The 21,996-nt window shown below is 41.3% G+C and overlaps 1 protein-coding gene across 2 annotated transcripts in view; it reads left to right on the forward strand.

Annotated features, from left to right (window-relative positions):
* MBD2 (methyl-CpG binding domain protein 2) overlaps nt 1-21,734 on the forward strand; it is a 70,072-nt gene extending 48,338 nt beyond the window's left edge. The window contains exons 4-7 of one of the 2 annotated variants that reach the window (XM_047697087.1): nt 7,251-7,341; nt 8,819-8,999; nt 14,239-14,377; nt 21,289-21,734. In XM_047697087.1, coding sequence (XP_047553043.1) covers nt 7,251-7,341; nt 8,819-8,999; nt 14,239-14,365 — 399 coding nt within the window. In that variant the 3' untranslated portion in view covers nt 14,366-14,377; nt 21,289-21,734. Of the gene's footprint in view, nt 1-7,250; nt 7,342-8,818; nt 9,000-14,238; nt 14,378-18,214; nt 18,685-21,288 lie in introns of those variants that run through there. The other variant, XM_047697086.1, reaches the window with a different exon arrangement.
* The last annotated feature ends 262 nt before the right edge of the window (nt 21,735-21,996 follow it).

Here is a 21,996-nt window from a genome sequence, read left to right on the forward strand (position 1 = left end):
GCTTGGATGAGAGGAGGAAAAGGAGGAGTTTTAACATATTTGTAGAAAGAAAACCCCAGCTGAAAATCTGGGAGGGAAGGGCAGATTCAAATGCATGTGCTCAGTCTTCATGTATGAATAGTTATCTTTCAGAGTGGATAATTTGTTGATTTGTTTATATTTATTAATTTTAATAAGATGTCCATTTACTTATTGAATGCTATTATGTGATCAGTATGCTGAAAAATGTAGTAAAATGATAATTGCTCTGTACTGGGCATGTTCAAGTGTTTGTAAAACCTCCTCATTTAGTTTCTGAAACTCTTTAAGATTGTTTTTATTTTCCCTTTCCCTAGAGTTGGAAAATGACATTGAGATAGGTTAAGTTGTTTAACTTTAAAAAACTAGTAAGTGGATAGGTTAAGTTGTTTAACTTTATAAAACTAGTAAGTGACAAAGCAAGAATTTGAACTCAAGCCCACTACCAGTCACTCTGCTACTCAGAAGTTAACCTTCCTACCCTTCCTGCCCTTGACAATTTACTGTCAAGTTGATGCTATGAGCATAAACAGAAGGTCAGTTTCTCCTAATCAGTGAATTTTTTTTGAACAATACACAGGCACAGCAGTGCTTTTCAAATTAAATATAAGGGTTGATGAAAATAATACTGGTATATTTGATCTACATGCTTTTTAATATTTCATGAGAAATAGATTACTAATATAATTAACCTAAAATAGTATTCTTATAGAAAAAATTACAAAGTCTTCAGTTTTGTATGCTCACTAAATCACTCCCCCTTCCTGTTTATGAAATGCCTGCTACCACTCTGTTGTGAGTGGGACTCAACTGAAAGCATTTTCTTGGATTAGGGGGTCTCAGACTTTAATTTCCATCCACCAAATAAAAATTTGATGTTCAATGGGGTCGGTACTTGCAATTAATTCTAAGAAAGCTAATTTGCAGAGAATATATATAGCATTGGTTCTTTGGGTTTTATCATGTAAGCTTCCCCAAATTATGGTTTGGTATCTTAAAACTCCATGCTAGCTTTAGCCTAAACATTACAAGCCTGGGTCTCTTAATTCTCCCCAAGGAGGAGGCAGATATCAGCACAAATTGCCTACAATTGACGACTTACACAGTCTTACTTAGTAGGCAAATGGATTAAGAGTAACTCAATAGGGCTGCCTGGGTGGCTCAGTGGGTTAAGCCTCTGCCTTCAGCTCAGGTCATGATCTCAGGGTCCTGGGATCAAGTCCCGCATCGGGCTCTCTGCTAGGTGGGGAGCCTGCTTCCTCCCCTCTCTCTCTCTCTCTCTACTTGTGATCTCTCTCTGTCAAATGAATAAAATCTTAAAAAAAAAAAAAAAGAGTAACTCAACAATTTTCTTGGCATTTTTAAAAACTTTTGTCAGCCTGTGATTTCATGAGTGGAAGTGTCTGAGGCCTGTTACCTTCTGATCTAACATAGAGCCAAATATGTAAATGCTCTTGCAGAGCTGTTATTGTTAAGATCAAGACCATTTAATCACACTGACCTGAGTTTTAATTGCAGCTGCACCACTGACTAGTTATGCAACCCTTGGTAAGTGACTGTACATGGGACTAATAATGTCTTCTTAAAAATGCTGTAGGAAAGATTCATTGGATTTCTGTACATAAAGCACTGAGCACAGGACCGGGCCTCTGGATGGGGCTTGGTGGTGGGTAAGTGGTAGGTTGTCCTCTTCCTCCTCCTCTTTTCCACCAAGAGAATGTGACTGAGCCTCAGCAGAACTTTGGGTCAGCCCTTTCTCTATTTATGCCTAAACAATTTGATATGCTCTTAAATATACCTTGACACATGTCTTCTTGCAGTGAGGAAGAGAAAGGCAAATATATTCCTCCAGTTCTCTGCAAGGACAGAGTAGAATAATATACTTTTTTACTTTTCTGGTGTAATCAGGAATAAAACTCGGAGATCTTGGTGATCAGTATAAACCAGCCCTATGTGTGCACTACCATTCTTTTTTTTTTTTTGGGCTTAGAAAGATCTTTTTTTTTTTTTTTTTTTTTTTTACAGCTTTATAAACATATATTTTTATCTGCAGGGGTACAGGTCTGCGAATCGCCAAGTTTACACACTTCACAACACTCACCATAGCACATACCCTCCCCAATATCCATAACCCCACCCCCTCTCCCAACCCCCTCCCCCCATCAACCCTCAGTTTGTTTTGTGAGATTAAGAGTCACTTATGGTTTGTCTCCCTCCCAATCCCATCTTGTTTCATTTACTCTTCTCCTACCCCCTCAACCCCCCATGTTGCATCTCCTCTCCCTCATATCAGGGAGATCATATGATAGTTGTCTTTCCCCGATTGACTTATTTCGCTAAGCATGATACCCTCTAGTTCCATCCACGTCGTCGCAAATGGCAAGATTTCATTTCTTTTGATGGCTGCATAGTATTCCATTGTGTATATATACCACATCTTCTTTATCCATTCGTCTGTAGATGGACATCTAGGTTCTTTCCATAGTTTGGCTATTGTAGACATTGCTGCTATAAACATTCGGGTGCATGTGCCCCTTCGGATCACTATGTTTGTATCTTTAGGGTAAATACCCAGCATGCACTACCATTCTTTCAACACAAACCAAACCAGTCATTCATAAACTGAGATCCCTGGGCCTGCATCAGACTCACCTAAGACATATACCTATGTCTGTATATAATAAATCTGGCCCCATAACCCAGACCTACTGGACAGAATCCCTAGGGCTGAGACCTTGGGATATACATTTAAAATAAACCGCTGTGGTTATCCCTCTGTGTGAGAACACATAGAAATACTGACTGGTACTCTCGTCTTCCATCCTTGCCTGCTTAAGCTATTTCCTTGGCTTACTTTGCTGCTTTGTAGGACTCTTACACATTTCTTTCAAGATCTGCCTCTTCCTGAAAGCCTTCCAAGATTCTCCCAAATTGAAGTTAAGTTTGTATCTGCATTGTTGTGGTTGTCATGGTCTACCTTGTAGCGTTTTGCTAGTTTCCCACCAAACAGCACTGAGAGGGCAGCGATGGCCAGTTATCCTAGTAACTCTCTCCAGAGCCTAGCAAAATACTTCACACATAGTGGGTACTAAAAGAATATTTGTTGAATTTGGATTGATCCTCTGATTACTTTTTTCCAGTAAACCATCTTGTCCTGACTTCCGCAGAAAAGTAGATTCCTTCATAGCACATATCAGGCTCAGGGTTTGGAGGGCAGTACTAATCAACATAACTAGCCCAAGTTCCCAGTGCATCAGAATAGGGATGTACGTTTGTGTGTGATTTGAGCAGTTCCTTTGCAATCCCTGTTTCTTCCTTATCCTCTTCTTTGGATATCCTCTGGAAGCCAAGTTGAACAAATCCCCCAAAGTCCCAGTTAAATCCACAGCAATTAAGAAAATAAAATGCTACTATAGTTGTATCTGGGTTGGTCTTATTTTCAGAAAGCAGATTGATCCTCTCACTAAAGAAGTAGCTTTCATAACACACTACCCTGTTTGTCCCCGAGGACTCTGAGATAGACGAAGTACACCCATCTGTACTTCCACTGGTGGGGTAGAGGTACTTCCTCCGTCCTTGTGAGGAGCAAAAGTGTGGAGATGAGCTCCAGCATCCAGAAGGGTGGTTCCTTCAAAGCCATGCAGCTCCTGTCATTGATATTTTAGACACTGTTGTGGTTTGGGATTACCTTTAATCCCAGCTTCTGCTTCTCCATCAGCTAGTCAGCTGGATAGGGCATTGCCCAGATTTTTGGCAATATAATGTGAAGCTCCGAAATTGGAGCTCTCCAGTTTTCTTACATGCTGGAGGGTGACAAAAACAAACAAACAAACAAACAAACAAAAACCACACCAGGGTATAGAGACATCTAGAGAGTCTAATTAGTGGGGATTAGAAAGATAATAACTGAGGTTGATAGCAAATTTTGGGATTTTCTCTAAATATTAAATCACCATTCCTTTAAAGTGTTAAATTGATTATTTGGCCTCACATCAGGCAACAGGGTTACACTGAGAATATCAATGGATTTGGCAGGTGAAATCGGATTTTCACTGGGTAGGTCAGGATTTATGAAAGCCACAGTGCTTCTGGAGGTGTGATGCAAGAGACTGGATAGCTATGGTAGAGGGAGGCTTCTTACAAATTTAGGGAGATTCATCTTTCTTTCTTTCTGTCAGTCTGTCTGTCTTTGGACTTTTAGTGGCTGGAGAAGGAATGTAATAAGAACTCCAGATGGCCACGATTTGTCACCTAGTATAAACAAGGAATTCACAAATGAGCAGGTCAGGAAATTTTAAATTTAGGAAGAAGAAGACTTCTCCTCTCCCTGTACCTCTCCACAGCATGCAGGGTTATAAAATGATCAGAGGTAAAGAGAAAAGGTCATTGAATTTGGTAAGAGGAGCTGACTACCTCCTAAAGTAAATTTGGTGAAATGAGGAAAGGGATGGGGTAATAACGTTGAAATGGGCCTAGAGGATGGATTCTGCATATTGGTCATTCCTTAAGGAACTGGCTTGAAAAATAAAGAAAATGGTAATTCTAGCAGCTGGAGAAAGTTCATATATATTAAAAACCAGAGAACAATTACAGCACCCCCAAAGAATTCCCTTGTGCTGGTCTTTGTAGTCAGACCCTCCCTCCACCCCTAATCCCTGGCAACTATCCCTATAGTTTTTTCTTCCTTGGAATATTATATAAATGGAATCATACAGTGTATAAAAGACTAGCTTCTTTCACTGGGCATAATGCTTGTGTCAATTTAAAAAAGTATTTTAAATTACAAAGAAGCCCCCAGCCCCAAAACAAAACAGGTAATGGCCTGAGGAAATGAATGTAGGGAAGGTGAGTTAGGAAGATATGGATTTGTAAAGAGACATCTATCTCTTGAAGACTGTTTCAGTTCTCACAAAAATTAGGTGAGCTGATTAGTGTTGAATGAGTGGTAGAAGGGACGGAGAGCAGGGCACTGGTCACCCGTACCCTCCATGCGTCATCTTTGATCAAACTAGCCTTTTCTTCCTTCTCTGGCCTTTCCCATATCTCCCGCCTCCTCTGGGGAGCATGAGTCGGGGTAGAAATACACGTTCAACATACACACATACGCACACGTAAATCCATGTAGCTCCATTTTCATGGCATAAGCATTTCATTTATAGAGAGGTTTTTGGTGCATATCTGATTCAACTCCAGGCTCCGTTGGGGGCTGTCAGATGGCGTGTGATGATGCCAGGACTTGTAATCTAGAGCCATACATGTGTTTCTCAGTTCAAGGTTTATTCTGCAAAATAATCCTTTCTAAGTTTTGTATCATTATCCTTTCAATTAATAGGAATTTAGAAATTGAGAGTGAAAAATTGTGGAATGTAAATAATTGAACTTTTGATATCTAAAATTAGAATTTTATATAAAATATTAGTGATCATATCTGTACATAACTTCCATACTTTGGGTAGTGTTGATTTATTTTGCAAATTAAGTTATAATTTCATTATAAAAGCACTTACTAATCTCATACTCACGGATTCTTCCAGATACTTTTTCCTTTTTCATTAGGAATTAACTGGCGTTTGTTTTCTTTGTTTTTTTCCATAGTTGTGATAATCAGTACATAGATGATATTATTTCCCACAAAAAGTAAATAACAGGTGGGGTTTCTTGGGACATTTATCACATTTATCAACTATTACCTTCACCTAACTATTGTTTACCCATGATGATTAATGCATTCATTTCCTCATATATGTTGACCATGTTTTCTGCTGATGACATAATTTATAGGGAGATGTAAGGAGTCGTTACCACAGAGAAGAGAGTGAAGCGTTCCATTGCAGGTCACTCTTGGTGCTCGCAGGGGGGTTATTAGAGATCCAACATACTACTCTTCTGCCATAAGGAGATTTTATTGTATCTTGCACTTATCTGGAGGGCAATTACCTGGCATTTTTCATATATCTCAGAGTCAAAATATAAGCCCTCAGAGTGGTCAAAATTTGCGAAAAGTCAATATGATAAACCTTGCGCCAACTCCTTGACAGGTTCTTTACGGATATGGCCTTGTTAGACTCCACGTTAACCTTATGCTGTCCTCATTGCTGTCACATTTACAAAAGAGGCAATGGAAGGTTTAGACATCTAGAGCTGGGGTTTCAGTTTAGGTTTGTGTGTCCCTCAAGATTCTCACTCTGAGTCCTGTTACTCCATATGTGGGCATTCAATATTTTTTTCTGTACCTACTTGTGACAGGCCCCATGTGTCCAGGGTTAAAGACAGGTACATGGAGTCCTAAGGAATTCCTATATCTGTTTTTGGGCTGTAGTAAATAAGAGAGAGCCTAGGAAAGAGATAAAGCTTGAGGACAAAGACACAGTGTATTTCATCTAGTGCTGTGTCCACAGTGCAGCTCCTAGTTGGAGCTCAGTAAATACCTGTGGAACAGATGGATGACATTACTGAGAAGTAATAACTAACTAAGAGAGAAAATGAAGTATAGGAAGGTTATAAAAGCAAACAGCAGAACTGTCTTGGACCATTTAGTGTTTGAACAATTGCATTCCGCAGTGGCCCCGTGGAGTGTGAGGAGCCTTCATTGTGCTGACTCAAGCCCAGAATGAGGATGTAGGGCCACTGAGCCACTAAGGTGACCTGGGCTCCACACAACAGGGGGAAAGTTGCCCATGAAAGGGACACCCTTTTTAAAGAGCAAGGGAGTATGCAAAACATTTTAGAGATATTTCCATTAAAACTGGCTCTTTACCCCTTAAAAGTATGCCAAAGGGCTAACCTTCAGTATTGTAGAAAAATCACACAGGTGGAGGAGCTTTTTCCCTAATGATATTGGATGAAGGGGTATTACATAATGTGTTTTCTTTTCCCTCATAAATTATAACACTAAATTTTCATACCAAATGAATCTCTAAAGCTTCAAGTTATATTCTTTGGAAGAGACCTTATGAAGTACTATATGTAGTAGTAGATGGCATATAAAAATCTGTAGTACTGTAACAATTGAGTAGATTGCATAAAATAAAACATCTTTTGATTAATGTCATTGAAAGAATTGTGATGTGTTGAAATAATTCATATTTGGAATGTCACTTAGTATCTATAAGGAAAAAGATGGGGAAATTAGGAAACTATTGAAATGATTTCAATTTCATCATTCAGCAGCATCGATGCGCTACTTTCTTGTCCCAAGAATGTGTATTAACAAGTGATGTTTTGCCTTACAGCTTTTCTGGGAGAAGAGGCTACAAGGACTTAGTGCATCAGATGTAACAGAACAAATTATAAAAACCATGGAACTACCTAAAGGTCTTCAAGGTATTATCCAAATCCAGTTGGGCAGTATCTGCTCTGTGCCAGGCTCTGTGGTAGCTGCTGTGGAATCAGAAATGATGAAGACAGGGTCTTTACGCTGGGGAATTGGATGCCTTGCTGGATGATGTTCTTTTTGTGTTTTAGTAAACCCAGGAAAAATGGATCTGAAAAGCTTGTGTGTTGCAGGGATGTTTCAGATTTTTTTCTGTTTAAAAATTTTGGCTTTAGGTTAGGTTCATCATATAAATTAACCCATGTGCTGCTTTTAGAACCAAATGCAGCTGAATGGCAGAATTTCTCAAGGTTCCTGCTCAAAGCAGCATCTGGCTCCAGCACTTGCCCTTTCACTCTTCCTCTTACCTAAAGAACAGCTAACAACTCTTTTGCCTCTCCCTGCACCAACTCCTGCTGCCTGTAGCCGTGGGAACAGGCGCACCTCGGTCTAGTAACAGCAGCAAGTGCGGTCTGGGTTGTAGAACTCAGTTACCTAGTGTGCCTGTCATTTCCTATGTTACTTCCAATTATAGAGAAGCATTGCTTCTCAGGCATTAGAACTTTGGCTTCTAAATGTTGATAGTGTGGATTGCTCAAAATTTCTCCTCATTCATGGTTATGACATTGTGTCATCCCTCTATGTTCTTGAAAATTATTGCTTTAACTGGTTTAATAAGTTTAGGACTTTAAGCAATGCGTTTAAATGTGGTCATGTTGCCTACCAGTAGTCCCCTAGAAGTAGTCAAGGTATGCAATTATACTATTAATTTGGATATTTTGTTTGGCATTTGAAAAAGATGTGAAAGCTGTAGGTAGAACATGCTTGCATTGGCTTTTCCTTTGAAATCCCAAAACAAAGAAAATTGTGGAGATATTGGTAGAAATTAATGTTAAAAACTGTAAGAGAAACTATTCTAGGACTTCAGGGATACATTAATAGGGAGACTTGGGTATAATATGACTTTAGAATGCATTTAGATCACTAAAATACTTGACCCTGCTTGAGGAAATGTAGCCAACTTTAAAAAGTTGGCTTGGAAAATGTATTTTGAAGTTGTGTTAAAGTTTTATTGAAATGCTCAGCCATTTTGTTACTGTTTTTTTTTTCTTTAAGGTTTAGTTTTTTATTTTGGGTGGTGGGGCAGAGGGAGAGAGAGTGAAGCAGACTCTGTGCTGGGTTCGGAGCCCACATGGGGCTCGATCCCACAACCCTGAGATCGTCACCTGAGTCGAAACTAAGAGTCAGATGCTTAACTGACTGTGCCACCCAGGAGTCTGTTGTTACTGTTTTCTTTTAATGTGAATTCTTTGGTATACCGTAACTATGAGTAGATACGATATTATCCTTTACTTCTTTGGCTTGTGTCGTTTTAAATATATGATTCCAGACAAGCATAAACATATCAGTTGTTTTAGGTTACATAAGATTTGCTTAGCACATCTAGAAATTTCCCAAAATTTAGCTGGTATATATTTCTAATTGCAGGAGTTGGTCCAGGTAGTAATGATGAGACCCTCTTATCTGCTGTTGCCAGCGCTCTGCACACCAGCTCTGCACCAATCACAGGGCAGGTCTCCTCCGCTGCTGTGGAAAAGAACCCCGCTGTTTGGCTGAACACATCTCAACCCCTCTGCAAGGCTTTCATTGTCACAGATGAAGACATTAGGTAAGGCCGTTTAACATGGCTTCAAAAACTTGTTCTTTACACTGGATACATTTTAACAGATCTTTTGTGAAATTAACAGAAGGTTTATGGATATCGGGGAGGGTATGTGCTATGGTGAGTGTTGTGAAGTGTGTAAACCTGGCGATTCGCAGACCTGTACCCCTGGGGATAAAAATATATGTTTATAAAGCTGTTAAAAAAAAAAAAAAAAAAAAAAAAAAAGGATGAATCCCCAAGTTTTGTAGCAACATGGACGGGACTGGAAGAGATTATGCTGAGTGAAATAAGTCAAGCAGAGAGAGTCAATTATCATATGGTTTCACTTATTTGTGGAGCATAACAAATAGCATGGAGGACAAGGGGAGATGGAGAGGAGAAGGGAGTTGAGGGAAATTGGAAGGGGAGGTGAACCATGAGAGACTATGGACTCTGAAAAACGATCTGAGAATTTTGAAGGGGTGGGGGGTGGGAGGTTGGGGGCACCAGGTGGTGGGTATTGTAGAGGGCACGGATTGCATGGAGCACTGGGTGTGGTGCAAAAATAATGAATACTGTTATGCTGAAAAAAATAAAAAATAAAAAAAAAAAAAAGAAATTAACAGAAGGTGTTAAAACAAATACATGCTTGGAAAAAGGTGGAAGTGTCATGGTGGTATCCGAAGGACCCATCGGTTGTACTCTCTCTACATTGTTACTGAGTGTCTTCTGCACTTGGGAGTTCTGGCTTTCTGCTCTGAAGTATCCCTCGCATTCAGTGATGCCTTTTGTGATTGCTTTCCTGCATTGGTTTCTCTGCAAACCAATCTCTCTTTAAAGCAGATCACAACCATGCTGCTTTAAGCAGAGTTGTGTTTTTAGAGTTCAGTTTGCTTATCCTGATTATATTTACTCTCTTAAGCTCAGTTTAGAGATTTATTTATCTCCACTTCATCTTGTTTCAAGTAAAGATTTCAGGTGGTTTCAAAGACAGGCACACACACAATAAAGCCAGATGAGAAGCCAAATGGCAAAGATCAAGCAAAGGGTAGCACATAAAGCAGTAAAGCAGTCAGGAGAAAGGCAAGGATACAAGCTGCATCTCTTACCACCTTCTGCTTCCTAAGACGGGGCCACAAGTTAGGTTTTTGTTTTTGTTTTAAATATTGTATTTATTTATTTGACACAGAGAGAGAGAGAGATCACAAGTAGGCAGAGAGGCAGGCAGAGAGAGGGGGAAGCAGGCTCCCTGCTGAGCAGAGAGCCCAATGCTGGGCTTGATCCCAGAACCCTGGGATCATGACCTGAGATGAAGGCAGAGGCTTAACCCACTGAGCTACCCAGGCGCTCTGCACAAGTTAGGTTTTTAGCAGCAAATAGTGAAAAGAAAACATACAATCCAGATTGGTAATGCCTAGAAAAATGTGCTCAAAAGGAGCAAACTATTTCAGATATTAAGACCAGAAAGAAATTCTTATATGGGATTTATGAATTTGAGTATCATTACCTTATAATGAGGCTGTAGTGTATTGTATTTTCTTTAAAAATAGGACAGTGTGTCTACTTCACTATTTCTACCCTCTGAATGTTAAATCAGGTTTTATTGGAGTATTATTCCTAGACAAAACCAGCAGGTGGCACTTTTGAATCATATAATTTTAAAATATGTTTTGTGTTTGTATTTTTTTTTCTAAATCCATAAAAAGTTGGCATGAAAATGTTTTTAAATGAATGAGTCTAGCTACATTTGTAATTGGAAAGCCTTTCTTGGGTTTTAAAGTAGTTCCTTTTGCCAAGATGTAGCATAGCTCAAAGTTGCATTCATGTTTACTGATTGTATGGAATTTACGATCAGCTTTATTTTTAAAGAAAAACAAAATGTAAAATCACGGGGAGAAGTCACCTTGCTCTTTGGCTTATTCTTACCCTCGAGGGAGGAAATTCCTCTGGAGGCAAGTTCTTACCTGTCTTGGAATGAATACCCAGTTAATCAGCAGGGTTTCTGCCAGGTTATCACGGCTGTTGACTGAGGGCCTCTGAGTGATGTCATGAGAATGCTGATGGCTTTAACAGCAGATCTTTTGATGGTAGAGGAAATCTCAAAGCCAGATCTGCATGATTTCCTTTTAGGGTAAACTTGTTTAACAAATTTTCCATCTGATTTCATTGTAGTAACAGAAATTATTAAGCAAACATTTCTTACTGAATTAATGCAGTTTCTAAATAAATTACTGCACATGGAACTTTTACCCTTTCTGTAACTGTGCAGCCAATATTCTGTTTATATTAAACCTTTAACTAAAGACTATTAAACACACATATATATATTAGCATATTTGATAATGTTTTCATCCATGGATGTATTTGGGGTTTTTTTTTGTTTTGTTTTTGGGGCTTGGACTCATGACCCTGAGATCAAGATCTGAGCTGAGATTGAGTTAGACTCTTAAACTGAGCCACATAGGCACCTTCTGTATTTGTTTTTATTTTTTTTTCTTTATTTTTTTTTCTTTAGATTTACTTATTAGAGAGAGAGAGAGAGCTCAAGCAAATGGGGGAGGGGGAGAGGGAGAGAATCCCAAGCAGACTTACCACAGCTCAGAGCTGGAGGTGGGGCTCGATCTCCCAACCCAAGATCAAGATCTGAGCTGAAATCAAGAGTCCCTCGCTTAAGCAACTGAGCCACTCAGGTGTCCCTGTATTTGTTTTTTATTATAAGTAACAAGTTCTCACAAACTTAACAGCCTAAAGCAACACCCAACCACTCACAGTTCCATAGGCCAGAAGCCTGGGCCAGACACAAGTGGATTCTTTGCCCAGGGTCTTACAAGGCTGAAACCAAAGTGTTGGTTGGACTGCATTCCCTTCTGGAGAGTCCTCTTTCAGGTTCCTGTGACTGTTGCAGAATTCATTTCCTTTTAGTTGTAGGACTGGGGCCTCTGAGTATCTTGTTGGATGTGGGATAGGGCTGTTCCCAGGCTTTAGAGTCAGATGGCAGTGCCTGCCCTGAAGTCCCCTCCACATTCCCTCTCCAGCTTTTTTCCAGGAAGGGCATAGCCCCTTTTAGGAGTTTCTCTTATTAGGCTGGGCCCTCTGGGATAATCGCTTTTGATTAACTCAAGGTCTGTCGATTAGTAACCTAGTCATAGAGGGATAGCCCAGCCTATTTACAAGTTCTGCCTATCCTTAAGGGGAAGGAATTATATTAAGGAGTCTATCCAGGGCCAGGGCAATGTTAGAATTCTTCCTGCCACAATGGGCAAATGCTCTAATTTCAGCTTCCATAAGTACGGGAAGTAATGCTCAAGACAAAAGAGAATCAAGCAAACATTAGAGTTTAAGATATACTTTTCCAGCCAAAAGCACAATTTGCTCTATTTTCTTCCTAACAGGATTACTCTAGGGCACTTGCGCAGATTCTCATACTCTCTTATTAGGAGTGAGAGATTGCTAATGCGACTGATATGCCATTTGTCATAAACCTTGAGTCACAAGGCCAGAGGCAAGACTAACTAACTATGTAAGAAATAAACAGTGTGTTCTTCTTGACCCTGCTCCAACTATATAAAAATCTGTTCAACTCCAGTTCCTTTTAATATGACAGAAGCTAGAGAGCTCAGACTAACTCAGTGACAGTCTCCTTCTTTGTGAAAATTCAATAAAAAGTGGAAGCCTATACCTTTTAACTCTGTGCTGTTTTTGGACTTGGGTACAGAGGACATTAAAGTTTTTGTGCCTATGTGATTTCTGTTAGCGTCTCATCTTGGATAGAGTCTCATGAAATAGATCAGATGGAATCTAGTAAATGTAACTTTACAAATGGTTGAGGACACATAAAGTGCACATACTCAGTGAATCTTAGCACCAATTTCCAGAACGTTCCCCTCCTACCCTTGTGCATTCCCAGGTTCGAGCAGTGCTGTGCTTTGTTTTCCTCAATATCAATAGAGAATATCACCCCACCCCACCCTGACTATGGAACCCTCAGTATTCCTTGTTGTGTCTCTTACTTGTTACTGTTCCATTTCCCATTTGACATCCATCCTAAATGCCTTTCCCCTGGTCTCAAGAAGTGCTTTGTCCCACTAGAAAGTCAGGGCTAACGCTTCTACACGTACCTTTGCTTCTTTCCCTTTCATGTTTTTTTTCCTAAGACTCTTAACTTTCCATTGTTTTCCCTTCTCTTGTGTTTCTTCTTGGCCTCCTCTCTTGGCTCTGGATGTGAATTGCCATTTACTAGCTTGCCTCATTAGAACTATTTTAGGGGAGCGCCTGGGTGGCTCAGTGGGTTAAGCCTCTGCCTTCGGCTCAGGTCATGATCTCAGGGTCCTGGGATAGAGCCCTGCATTGGGCTCTCTGCTTAGCGTGGAGCCTGCTTCCTCCTCTCTGCCTGCTGTTCCGCCTACTTGTGATTTCTCTCTGTCAAAAACAAACAAACAAACAAACAAAAAAAAAACAGCTATTTTGGGAATCCCTCTTTTGTACTGTCAGGGAACTGAATTTTTTTCTGATTTTGAAACCTTAAGTACATAACAATAGACTTTCTTCCTGTGCTTTGTTTCCCATCAAATGGTTCAGAAACTTTTTTTTTTTTCTTTTATGACTTGGTATTACTAACTTTCACTTTTGAGGTTCCACTGCAATCCCCCAAACACAGAGAAACTTGTGGCATGTTCTTAACCATGCCACTCATGTCAAGGAGATGCTGTTCAGTTTCTCTCCATGGTACATAGGGTCCTGTGGTCTTGGCTTCTTTATGATGCTGCTGTCAGCAGGACTGGGAACCCGGGAGAGAGCTCTGTCTGTCTTTCCCCTAACATAGCCGCAGAATGCCAAACTCAGTCATGTCCTCACTTCATCTCTCTGCTTGGTTGAAAAAAAAAATCTCTTCTTTATTCTCCGATAATTTTTTTCTTTTATTCCTGCTTTCAAGTTATTTCTAATATCCTTTATAACAACAACCCCAAGTCTTGACGTTTTTGAAGTTGAAGAAAAAGTCACTGAGCTAAATCTACTCCTACCAGAATTCTCTGTGAGGTGTGGAATACCTGCTTATCTAAATATTCCTCTTTTTGGCAAGGCTCACCTTCTGTGCAGTTTGGTTTTGTGGGCGTAGGAGAAAGTCTTGCAAAGTCTGGGGAGAAGGAAATGTATTCTTCTCAGGAATTTGCATGATTTTGAACTAAAGATAACCTGTAGTACCAGTTGCATATTCCCATTACTTGCCAGACTGTCAGTGTATTTTTACTGTATTTTGTAAAAGGAAACAGGAAGAGCGAGTACAGCAAGTACGCAAAAAATTGGAAGAAGCACTGATGGCAGACATCTTGTCCCGAGCTGCTGATACGGAAGAGATGGATATTGAAATGGACAGTGGAGATGAAGCCTAAGAAGATGATCAGGTAAACTGGGAGCAGAGAGAGAGAGAGAGACTTACCACTGACGGTGTTTTTTTTTCTTGCTTTTGGCCTTTGTAGCCTGCCTCAGCCGAATCTAAAAAAGCTTCTCCGCTGCAGAGACAGGCAGGTACTGTTTTTGGCCTCCTCTCTGTTTAAGAATCGGGTCCTTTCGTCCTCTTGACATGCAGACATTCACGGCCCTGCAGCCACTCGCAAGGGATCTAACCTCCTTCTTTAATGCCAGGTGGAAAACCTGCAAGGTGTCCTTAGAAACAGGCAGGGGAAGGGACAAAGGACTCTTCCAGGGAGGGGGCAGTGGCTGCAGGAGATGAAGGTGGCTGTTGTCCCCACCACGCTCTTTCTGGGGTCTGTTGTGCCCTCCTTAAAATTACGGCTGTAAGGTAGGCAAAGACCCTTGTTTTTTCTAGGTTCTCTCTAGCGCAGGCTTGATACAGAAAGAATGGGAAGGTCATTTTATAAGAGAATAAATAATTTACCTTACAGCATACAAACTTGGACCCTATTGTGAGCTCACATGAGTGTCACAGGCAGTGTCCTGATGGCTGTATTTTCTCGTTAGGTTGTTGTGGTCAAGTCCCCAAGGGCTCCTGCGGCACCTTGCTTTCCAGCTGCCATCCTGCTTTGCTTTGGTGGGTCTTGTCTTATTTTGTGCTCCCCATAAGCCGATTATTTATTTGTGTCCTTTGAAGCCAAAACTGAAGGGTATCAGGGAGAGAAAGAGAGACAGAGGGAAAAGGAACAGAGAGTCCTAACTCCAGTTGTTTTGGGACCTGTCCTGCCTGTCCCTTTCAGTCTGGGGACCTGCCCCTCATCCCACTAGTCATTCTTACCTTCAGTGCTAGTTCTGGGGACACAGTGGTGGCCACGACCACACAGTCCCTGTGCTCACAGAACTTACTGTATAGTTGTATTGAACAAATGCTGACATAGCTCCGTAATTACCAACTGCGATAAGTGCTCCGAAGGAAAAGCAAAACTACCCAGAGAGCCGGTGGCAGGGGAGCTGGTATGATGTGAAGGGTCACCAAAGCCTCTCTGAGGCGGTGACGTTGACGTTGAGTCTCAAGGGTGAGCAGCGGTAGGCCAGAGTCTGGGTAGAAAGGGTTCCCATCAAAAGAAACAACAAGGAAAAGTTGCTGCCTTTAGGGAACAAAAAAGAGATCTTCACAGTTAGAATGTAATCTGGGGAGGGTTGGGAGAATGTGAAGAGGTAAATCGAATCATACTTAGCCTTATGGGTTACTGGTTAACATCAAAGCCAGTGGGAATCCACTGAAGCCTAAGGAAGGTGATGAGATGTGCTCATTAATAAGATCCTTGTGGGGGCCCCTGGGTGGCTCAGTCATTAAGCATTTGCCTCTGGCTCAGGTTCTGATCCCGGGGTCCTGGGATCGAGCCCTGCATCAGGCTCCCTGCTCAGCAGGAGGCCTGCTTCTCCCTCCCCCACTCCCCCTACTCGTGTTCCCTCTCTCGCTGTGTCTCTCTCTGTCAAATTAAATTAAAAAAAAAAAACAAAACTTAAAAAAAATGGTTATAAGATCCTTGCGGCTGTTCCCTGAGAAAGAGGATGGGAGCAGGAGAGCCTGGAAGCAGGGTGACCAGTGGGGAGGCGGTTGTAGTCTGGCAGCGAGAGAGACAGTGGCTTCACAGGGGTGTTGACAGTGGGTGCAGAGAAAAAGAGTTAAGCAAAGGTCCATTTGAGATGTATTTGGAGACAGAATCGAGTGGATCAGGTGAGTGAGTGGAAGTGACGGGGGAGAGTGGTATGGATGGCTCTAGGTTTTTCCCTGGAACCACCGTGGGGAGGGCCAGGGGCCTGTTTGGTATAGACACAGACGGGGTACTCTGTGCGGGGAGGCTGAGTTCATGGTTCACACAACCATCCCATCCCATCTGTGCCTTTGTGGGAATTCAGGGAGCGCAGCTCATGCCGCAGGGATGAGAAATCAGGTAATAATTGTAATGCCTTCCATTACATATTCAGTGACAGTGTCACCATTTGGTGACCATTTTCTGAACACACAGAATGTTGCAATCCAGTTCAGTGCTATTTTAAGTTTTTTTTCTTCCCCCTTATTGAGGACAGGGAGATGCCATGTTCATCTTAATTCTTGTTTTCTGCTCTGGCAAGGGTATGTTTTATGGGCTCTGATGAGTGTGGTTGGTGTTGGTCAAATCCTTCGGAGGGAGGCCTGAACCGTGTTTCTTTTGTCTGAGGGCTTCCGCCACACTGTCTCTGGAACGCGGGGTGGCCATCGGGACGGTGTCTGTGCTTTCTCAGAACGGACTCTAGAAAAGCCCTCCTCTTCTTCAGAGCTTTCCAGCTTTTTGTTGTCTCTCGGGCTCTCCTAAAAACAGTTTAAGACAGTTGAGGATCATCTAACTGAGGTTTCACTAGACCCTTGCTGGCTTCGCAGATTACTTTGCAGGTGCATATCAAGGCGGCACCCTAAGTTATGTGAGCCAGCATGTGTCAGGGACGAGGCACTTTGCTCATATAAAAGCTGGCATTGCTCACTGCCTGGCACAAATGTGGTTAATGGTGGGAACAAACTAATTAATACTGAGTGATTAGACTTTTAATATATACTTACTATAGCTGTTATTTCGGCATGTTGGGTAGAGAGAGTTTCATAGTGTATGTATCACACTGCAAACTTGAGAATGGTATTATTAGACCAGGCTAGTGGACTTGAAGGTTGTGGAAGAATTAGAAGCATTCCTTAATTAGCAAATTAAATTTGCCTAACTGACTCATTTAGCTTCCTGTACACTTAAAGTGTTTCATAAACCAGACCACTGCTGCTGGACTTCATTATGTGTTCATGATAACCTGCAGAATAGGTAGGACTGGGCTTGACCAAAGGGTAGGTCATGGCCCTCGTCACATGGCTGTAAGAGATGGAACCAGCATCACGTAGTTCCGTTCGGGTCTGTCAGCCTCATTGTGACATGGCTCCCTCACGCTCCTTATTAGCAACGTGGGCCTTGATTTAATTGTTTTACGTATGTCCTCAATAACAGGTTGAGATTTACTGTGTTAAAATTTTACAGTCATAACGGGGTGCCAGGTTATCAAAATTTTAGGAGTGCTTGCAAGAGGAAGAAAACTGTAAAAACCAAAGATGTCAAAATATTTAGCTACAAATGGGATACAGGATCAGATCTATAAATAGTCCTGTCAGCAATTGCTCCTACCAGATCAGCCAGGTCAAATGATGAGAAGGCTTCAGTGCTTGTCAGCCATGAATGCTCCGAAGTAAAATAAATCATGGTTAGTTGACGTTTTTCTAAATTCTCTCAAAAATTTTGTGTTTGGTGGGAGGGATGGGGTGGCGGGGTGGTGGACATTGGGGAGGGTACATGCTATGGTGAGTGCTGAAATGTGTAAACCTGATGATTCACAGACCTGTACCACTGGGGCAAATAATACATCCTATGTTAATAAGAAAAAATAAGAAGAAGGGCAAAAAAAAACCTGTTTGGATTTAGCTGTCTATTACGGTTTTCTTTTTTTATTTGTATGATTTCTTTTTTTGTACAGGTTTAATTATAGATAGAAAATATTTGCGTCAGCATACAAAGCTATACATTTGATTTCTCTGAAAATGACATGAGTATAAATTTATTATTAAAGCACTTGAAATAATGAGGGGATATGTTGAAACTTTTTTTATGTGCAAAGTGCTATAACTAAATGTTAAGGCTTTAAAAATGTGGTTCTAAGTGAAATTAAGCTTCTAAGTACTTTTTTAAAGTTCTGCTGACCTCACCTGAGAAATCATCGCAGTACTTAAGTTTGTTTGTTTTTCCTTACAGGTAACTTTCGACCAACTTTCCCCAAGAGCAAATTTCTAGAATTGAACAAAAGCGTTTCCACTGGGTTTTGCTTGTAAGAAAAAACGTACCCGAGCACATAGAGCTTTTTAATAGCGCTAACCAATGCCTTTTTAGATGTATTTTTGATGTATATATCTATTATTCAAAAAATGATGTTTATTTTGAGTCCTAGGACTTAAAATTAGACTTTTGTAATTTCAAGCAGGACCCTTAAGATGAAGCTGAGCTTTTGATGCCAGGTGCGATCTACTGGAAATGTAGCACTTGACGTGAAATATTTGTTTCCCCTGTTTTAATATGAACCGATCAGGAGTACCAAATAAATCTCCCAATTAAAGATTATTGTGACTTCACTGTATATAAACAGATTTTTATACTTTATTGAAAGAGGACACCTGTACATTCTTCCATCATCACTGTAAAGACAAATAAATGATTATATTCACAGACTGATTGGGATTCTTTCTGTTAAAGAGCACACATAATAAGTAGCCTCCCCCCTTAGGATTCCTGATTTATAGTCAGCTGTGATCCCTGGGCCTTAGGTTTCGAACGGAGGTGGAGAGTACCGTCTGGTACCGTCCAGATAGTACTGCCAGGTCCACATCTGTCGGTTTTTTTCTGGGACACTTTGGATCTTCTAATGTCCACTGGCCCTGCGAGTTAGCAGGTGCAGGTTAGACCCTTTGCCACAGAGAGATGCAGCTTTCTAGACGGAGGTGCTTCGTGAGCCAGATCGTATCACTTTTCTAATCAGTACCTGGCCTCCGCAGTATTAGCATCTGGTTGTTGTTAAAACTCCTCAGTGTAACTTCATTCCCGCTTGAATTCCTTGATACCTAGATTACTAGAACTGGCACAATGTCATTAAGTGAGTTTTAAAATCAAAACATGTTTAAGTTAATCTGATGCCAAGGAAAGGAGGGGAGTGTTCATTAGCAAATTTAAACACATTTTGAGAAATAATACCTTTCTGTGGGAAGGGTATACGTACTTCTTCACTCTGAGTTCTTCTAACATTAGACCCAAAAATGATGTGGTCCCCAGTGTGACCAAGTCCATGTAACTGTCACATGTACATTCTATTGCGGCTACCTCCAGCACCCTTCCCATTCCTAAGGAAGGGAGAGAAAATAGTCAAAGCAATACATCTGGCTAGGTGGGGGCTGTTGTCTCTCTGGACCTTATGCCAAACTACGTAAATAACACCTTTTTGGAATTCCTGATTTATGTTCAACTTGGATCTCTGGGCCTTAGGCCACTAGTATCCTCAGAGCAGTCTCGCTGGCAAATGAGAGGGATGCTTGCAGACGCTGGGCAGACCACTGGCCAAGGAGGCATGTTCTGGGCCCATCAAACTGCCCCAGTGGGGCTGGCAATAGGAAGTTAATACTGATTTCTTTTTAACACCTGTTGTAACTACTTAGAATGGATGTCCAAAGGCTTTTCTTAGACTTCCTCAAGTTCATGAGTTCTCTTTTGTTATCAAGCTTGGGGTAACTTCACCTTGGGGGTCACATGTTCTTTTTACAAAGTTATCCAACCAAGATAGACATGCTTTTATGAACAGCTTTTGTAAAAGCAAAAACACAATGTACACACATACACAACTTTGATTTTTGTTCTTCTATACTTTGCTCAGGTAGAGAACAAGGTATGAAAGCCATTACATGGTGTCCAACTGGGACCATCTCATAAATCCAGGTATTCCCAAGATATCCACAGGACAACATGTCCAGAATGAAATTCATTATCTTATCCCCCAAATCTACCACCATCTTGCATTCCCTAACTAGGGTAAAAGCAAGTCCTCTGATCCAATTGCTCAAGGCAGACGCCCATGAGTGATCCTAGATGCCGCTCTTTCCCTTGCATCCACTGTCCCATCAGTCCTGTTAGAACTGCTAGGTGCACTTCTCATACCCATACCTCTTCTCCATTCCCGCAAGCACCACCTTCCTACAACCTCCTTTCCTCTCCTCTGGACTTTCAGTCCCTTGCTCCCTCCCTCCCTCCTTCCTTCCCTTCTCCTTCTCTCTCCACTGCTCCCTTTTCTCCTCCATGTAGTCATCAGAATGGTCCTCAAAACCAACATGACCGTATCATTTCCACACTCAAAATTTCACACCTCTCTGTGTAATTTTTAAGAATTATTTTAAGAACAACTTTTTAAGAGTGAGCACTTTGCAGTGAAGAGAACCTGTGTTTGAACCCTGATTTTGCCATGTGTGTGACTTGTCAGGTTACTTAATCTCTTTGAGCCCGTTCCTCCTCAGTGAAATAGGAATAATAATACCTACCTCATAGAGTTGTCGTGAGGACTAAGTGAGATACTGTTTATAGAGTGTTTAGCACAGTGCCTGGTGCATAGTGAGCGCTCCGCTGGGGCTTGCTCTCGTTATAACCCCTGCAGATGTCTGTTTTATGTCACTTCCAAGAGGCATTTTCTAATAACTGTAACTATTCTCCACCCCCCATAAGACTCATTTTCTGCCTCAGCACTCCTGTTTATTTCCTTTGTAGAATTCTTCCACATCTGTATTTATTTGTTAACTTTTTGTCTATCTCTTACTAGAATGTAAGCTCCATGAGAGCGAGGATGTGTCTGTCTTGTTCCCTGTTTCAATCCCCAGCACTTAGCCTAGTGCCTGGCACATAGTAAGCACTTAATAAATGTTTGTTGAATAAATGGATGAATGATCAAAAGGCTCTTCATGGTCTGAAATCTGCCCATCTGTCTGCCTCATCCTGCCACTCTCCCCACTGCACCTTCAGCGCAAGAAAAACCGCATTACTCAGTCCTTTGAAGTGTCCCTTGGGCCTCTGTGTCTTTGCACCTGTCATTCCCTTTGCCTGCCTGTCTACATGGCAACTTCCCGGTTATTGGTCAAGTCTCAGCTCAGTGGCTACCTCCTCTCTGAAGCTGTTCCTGATTTCTCCAGGCAGATGTTCTTCCCTCTTCCAGATTCCCACTGCATTTTGTAAATACCTCCATGGAAGCACTTTACTGTATTGTATTGTAAATTTGTTTGCATGTCTGTTTCTACATTTAGACTGTAAGCACCGTGAAAGCAGAGATTGCATCTTTTCATCTTAATGCCCCCAGAGCCTAGCACAGTGCCCAGCACATAACAGTTTTGTCAATAAATATTTGCTGAATGAATTTGTAAATGAACAATGAGTCTTGCACTGGGACAGGTATTGCGAGACGTATGTATTATCGAGGGAAGGAACGCCCCCGGTGACTTCCAGTGTATTTCTTTGTCCTAGAAAAGAGATCTAGAAAGCATTATGTAATCTCTCTGAATATAAGATTACTTGTTTGAATTTTAAAGATAAGTTGAATAAAATAGGTCTTCATAAATGATTGCAAAAGATATAAAAAAGCTTTGTGATCTCTCAAATGCTACAAAGTCCAAAATAAACATTTGCACTATTAGTATTTCCATAGTAAATGCTATGCGAAAATGTACAGCAATAAATTTTGAAGCTTTAAAAATGTTTGTGTAAGTCTGGCCCGTGCTTCCTGGACAGAAGGTGCTTTAGGTTGGGGTGTAGGTCCCCAAAGCTTCTGGAGCTCATTCAGTGACCTTTCATTTGCTGAGACAGTTGCTCCATCACAGGCGGGGATGTCTGCGGAGCAGAAAGGACGGAAAGCTTCTCCACAGAAGCAGAGGGAGGCCGAACTAAACCTTGTGGGGCCGTAGCCCCTGCCTGGGCTGTCACAGTCCCCGACCCCGCTTGCCTTCGCTGCGGGGATT

Source organism: Lutra lutra, chromosome 12 (genome assembly GCF_902655055.1).
Source record: "Lutra lutra chromosome 12, mLutLut1.2, whole genome shotgun sequence".
Classification (NCBI taxonomy): Eukaryota; Metazoa; Chordata; class Mammalia; order Carnivora; family Mustelidae; genus Lutra; species Lutra lutra.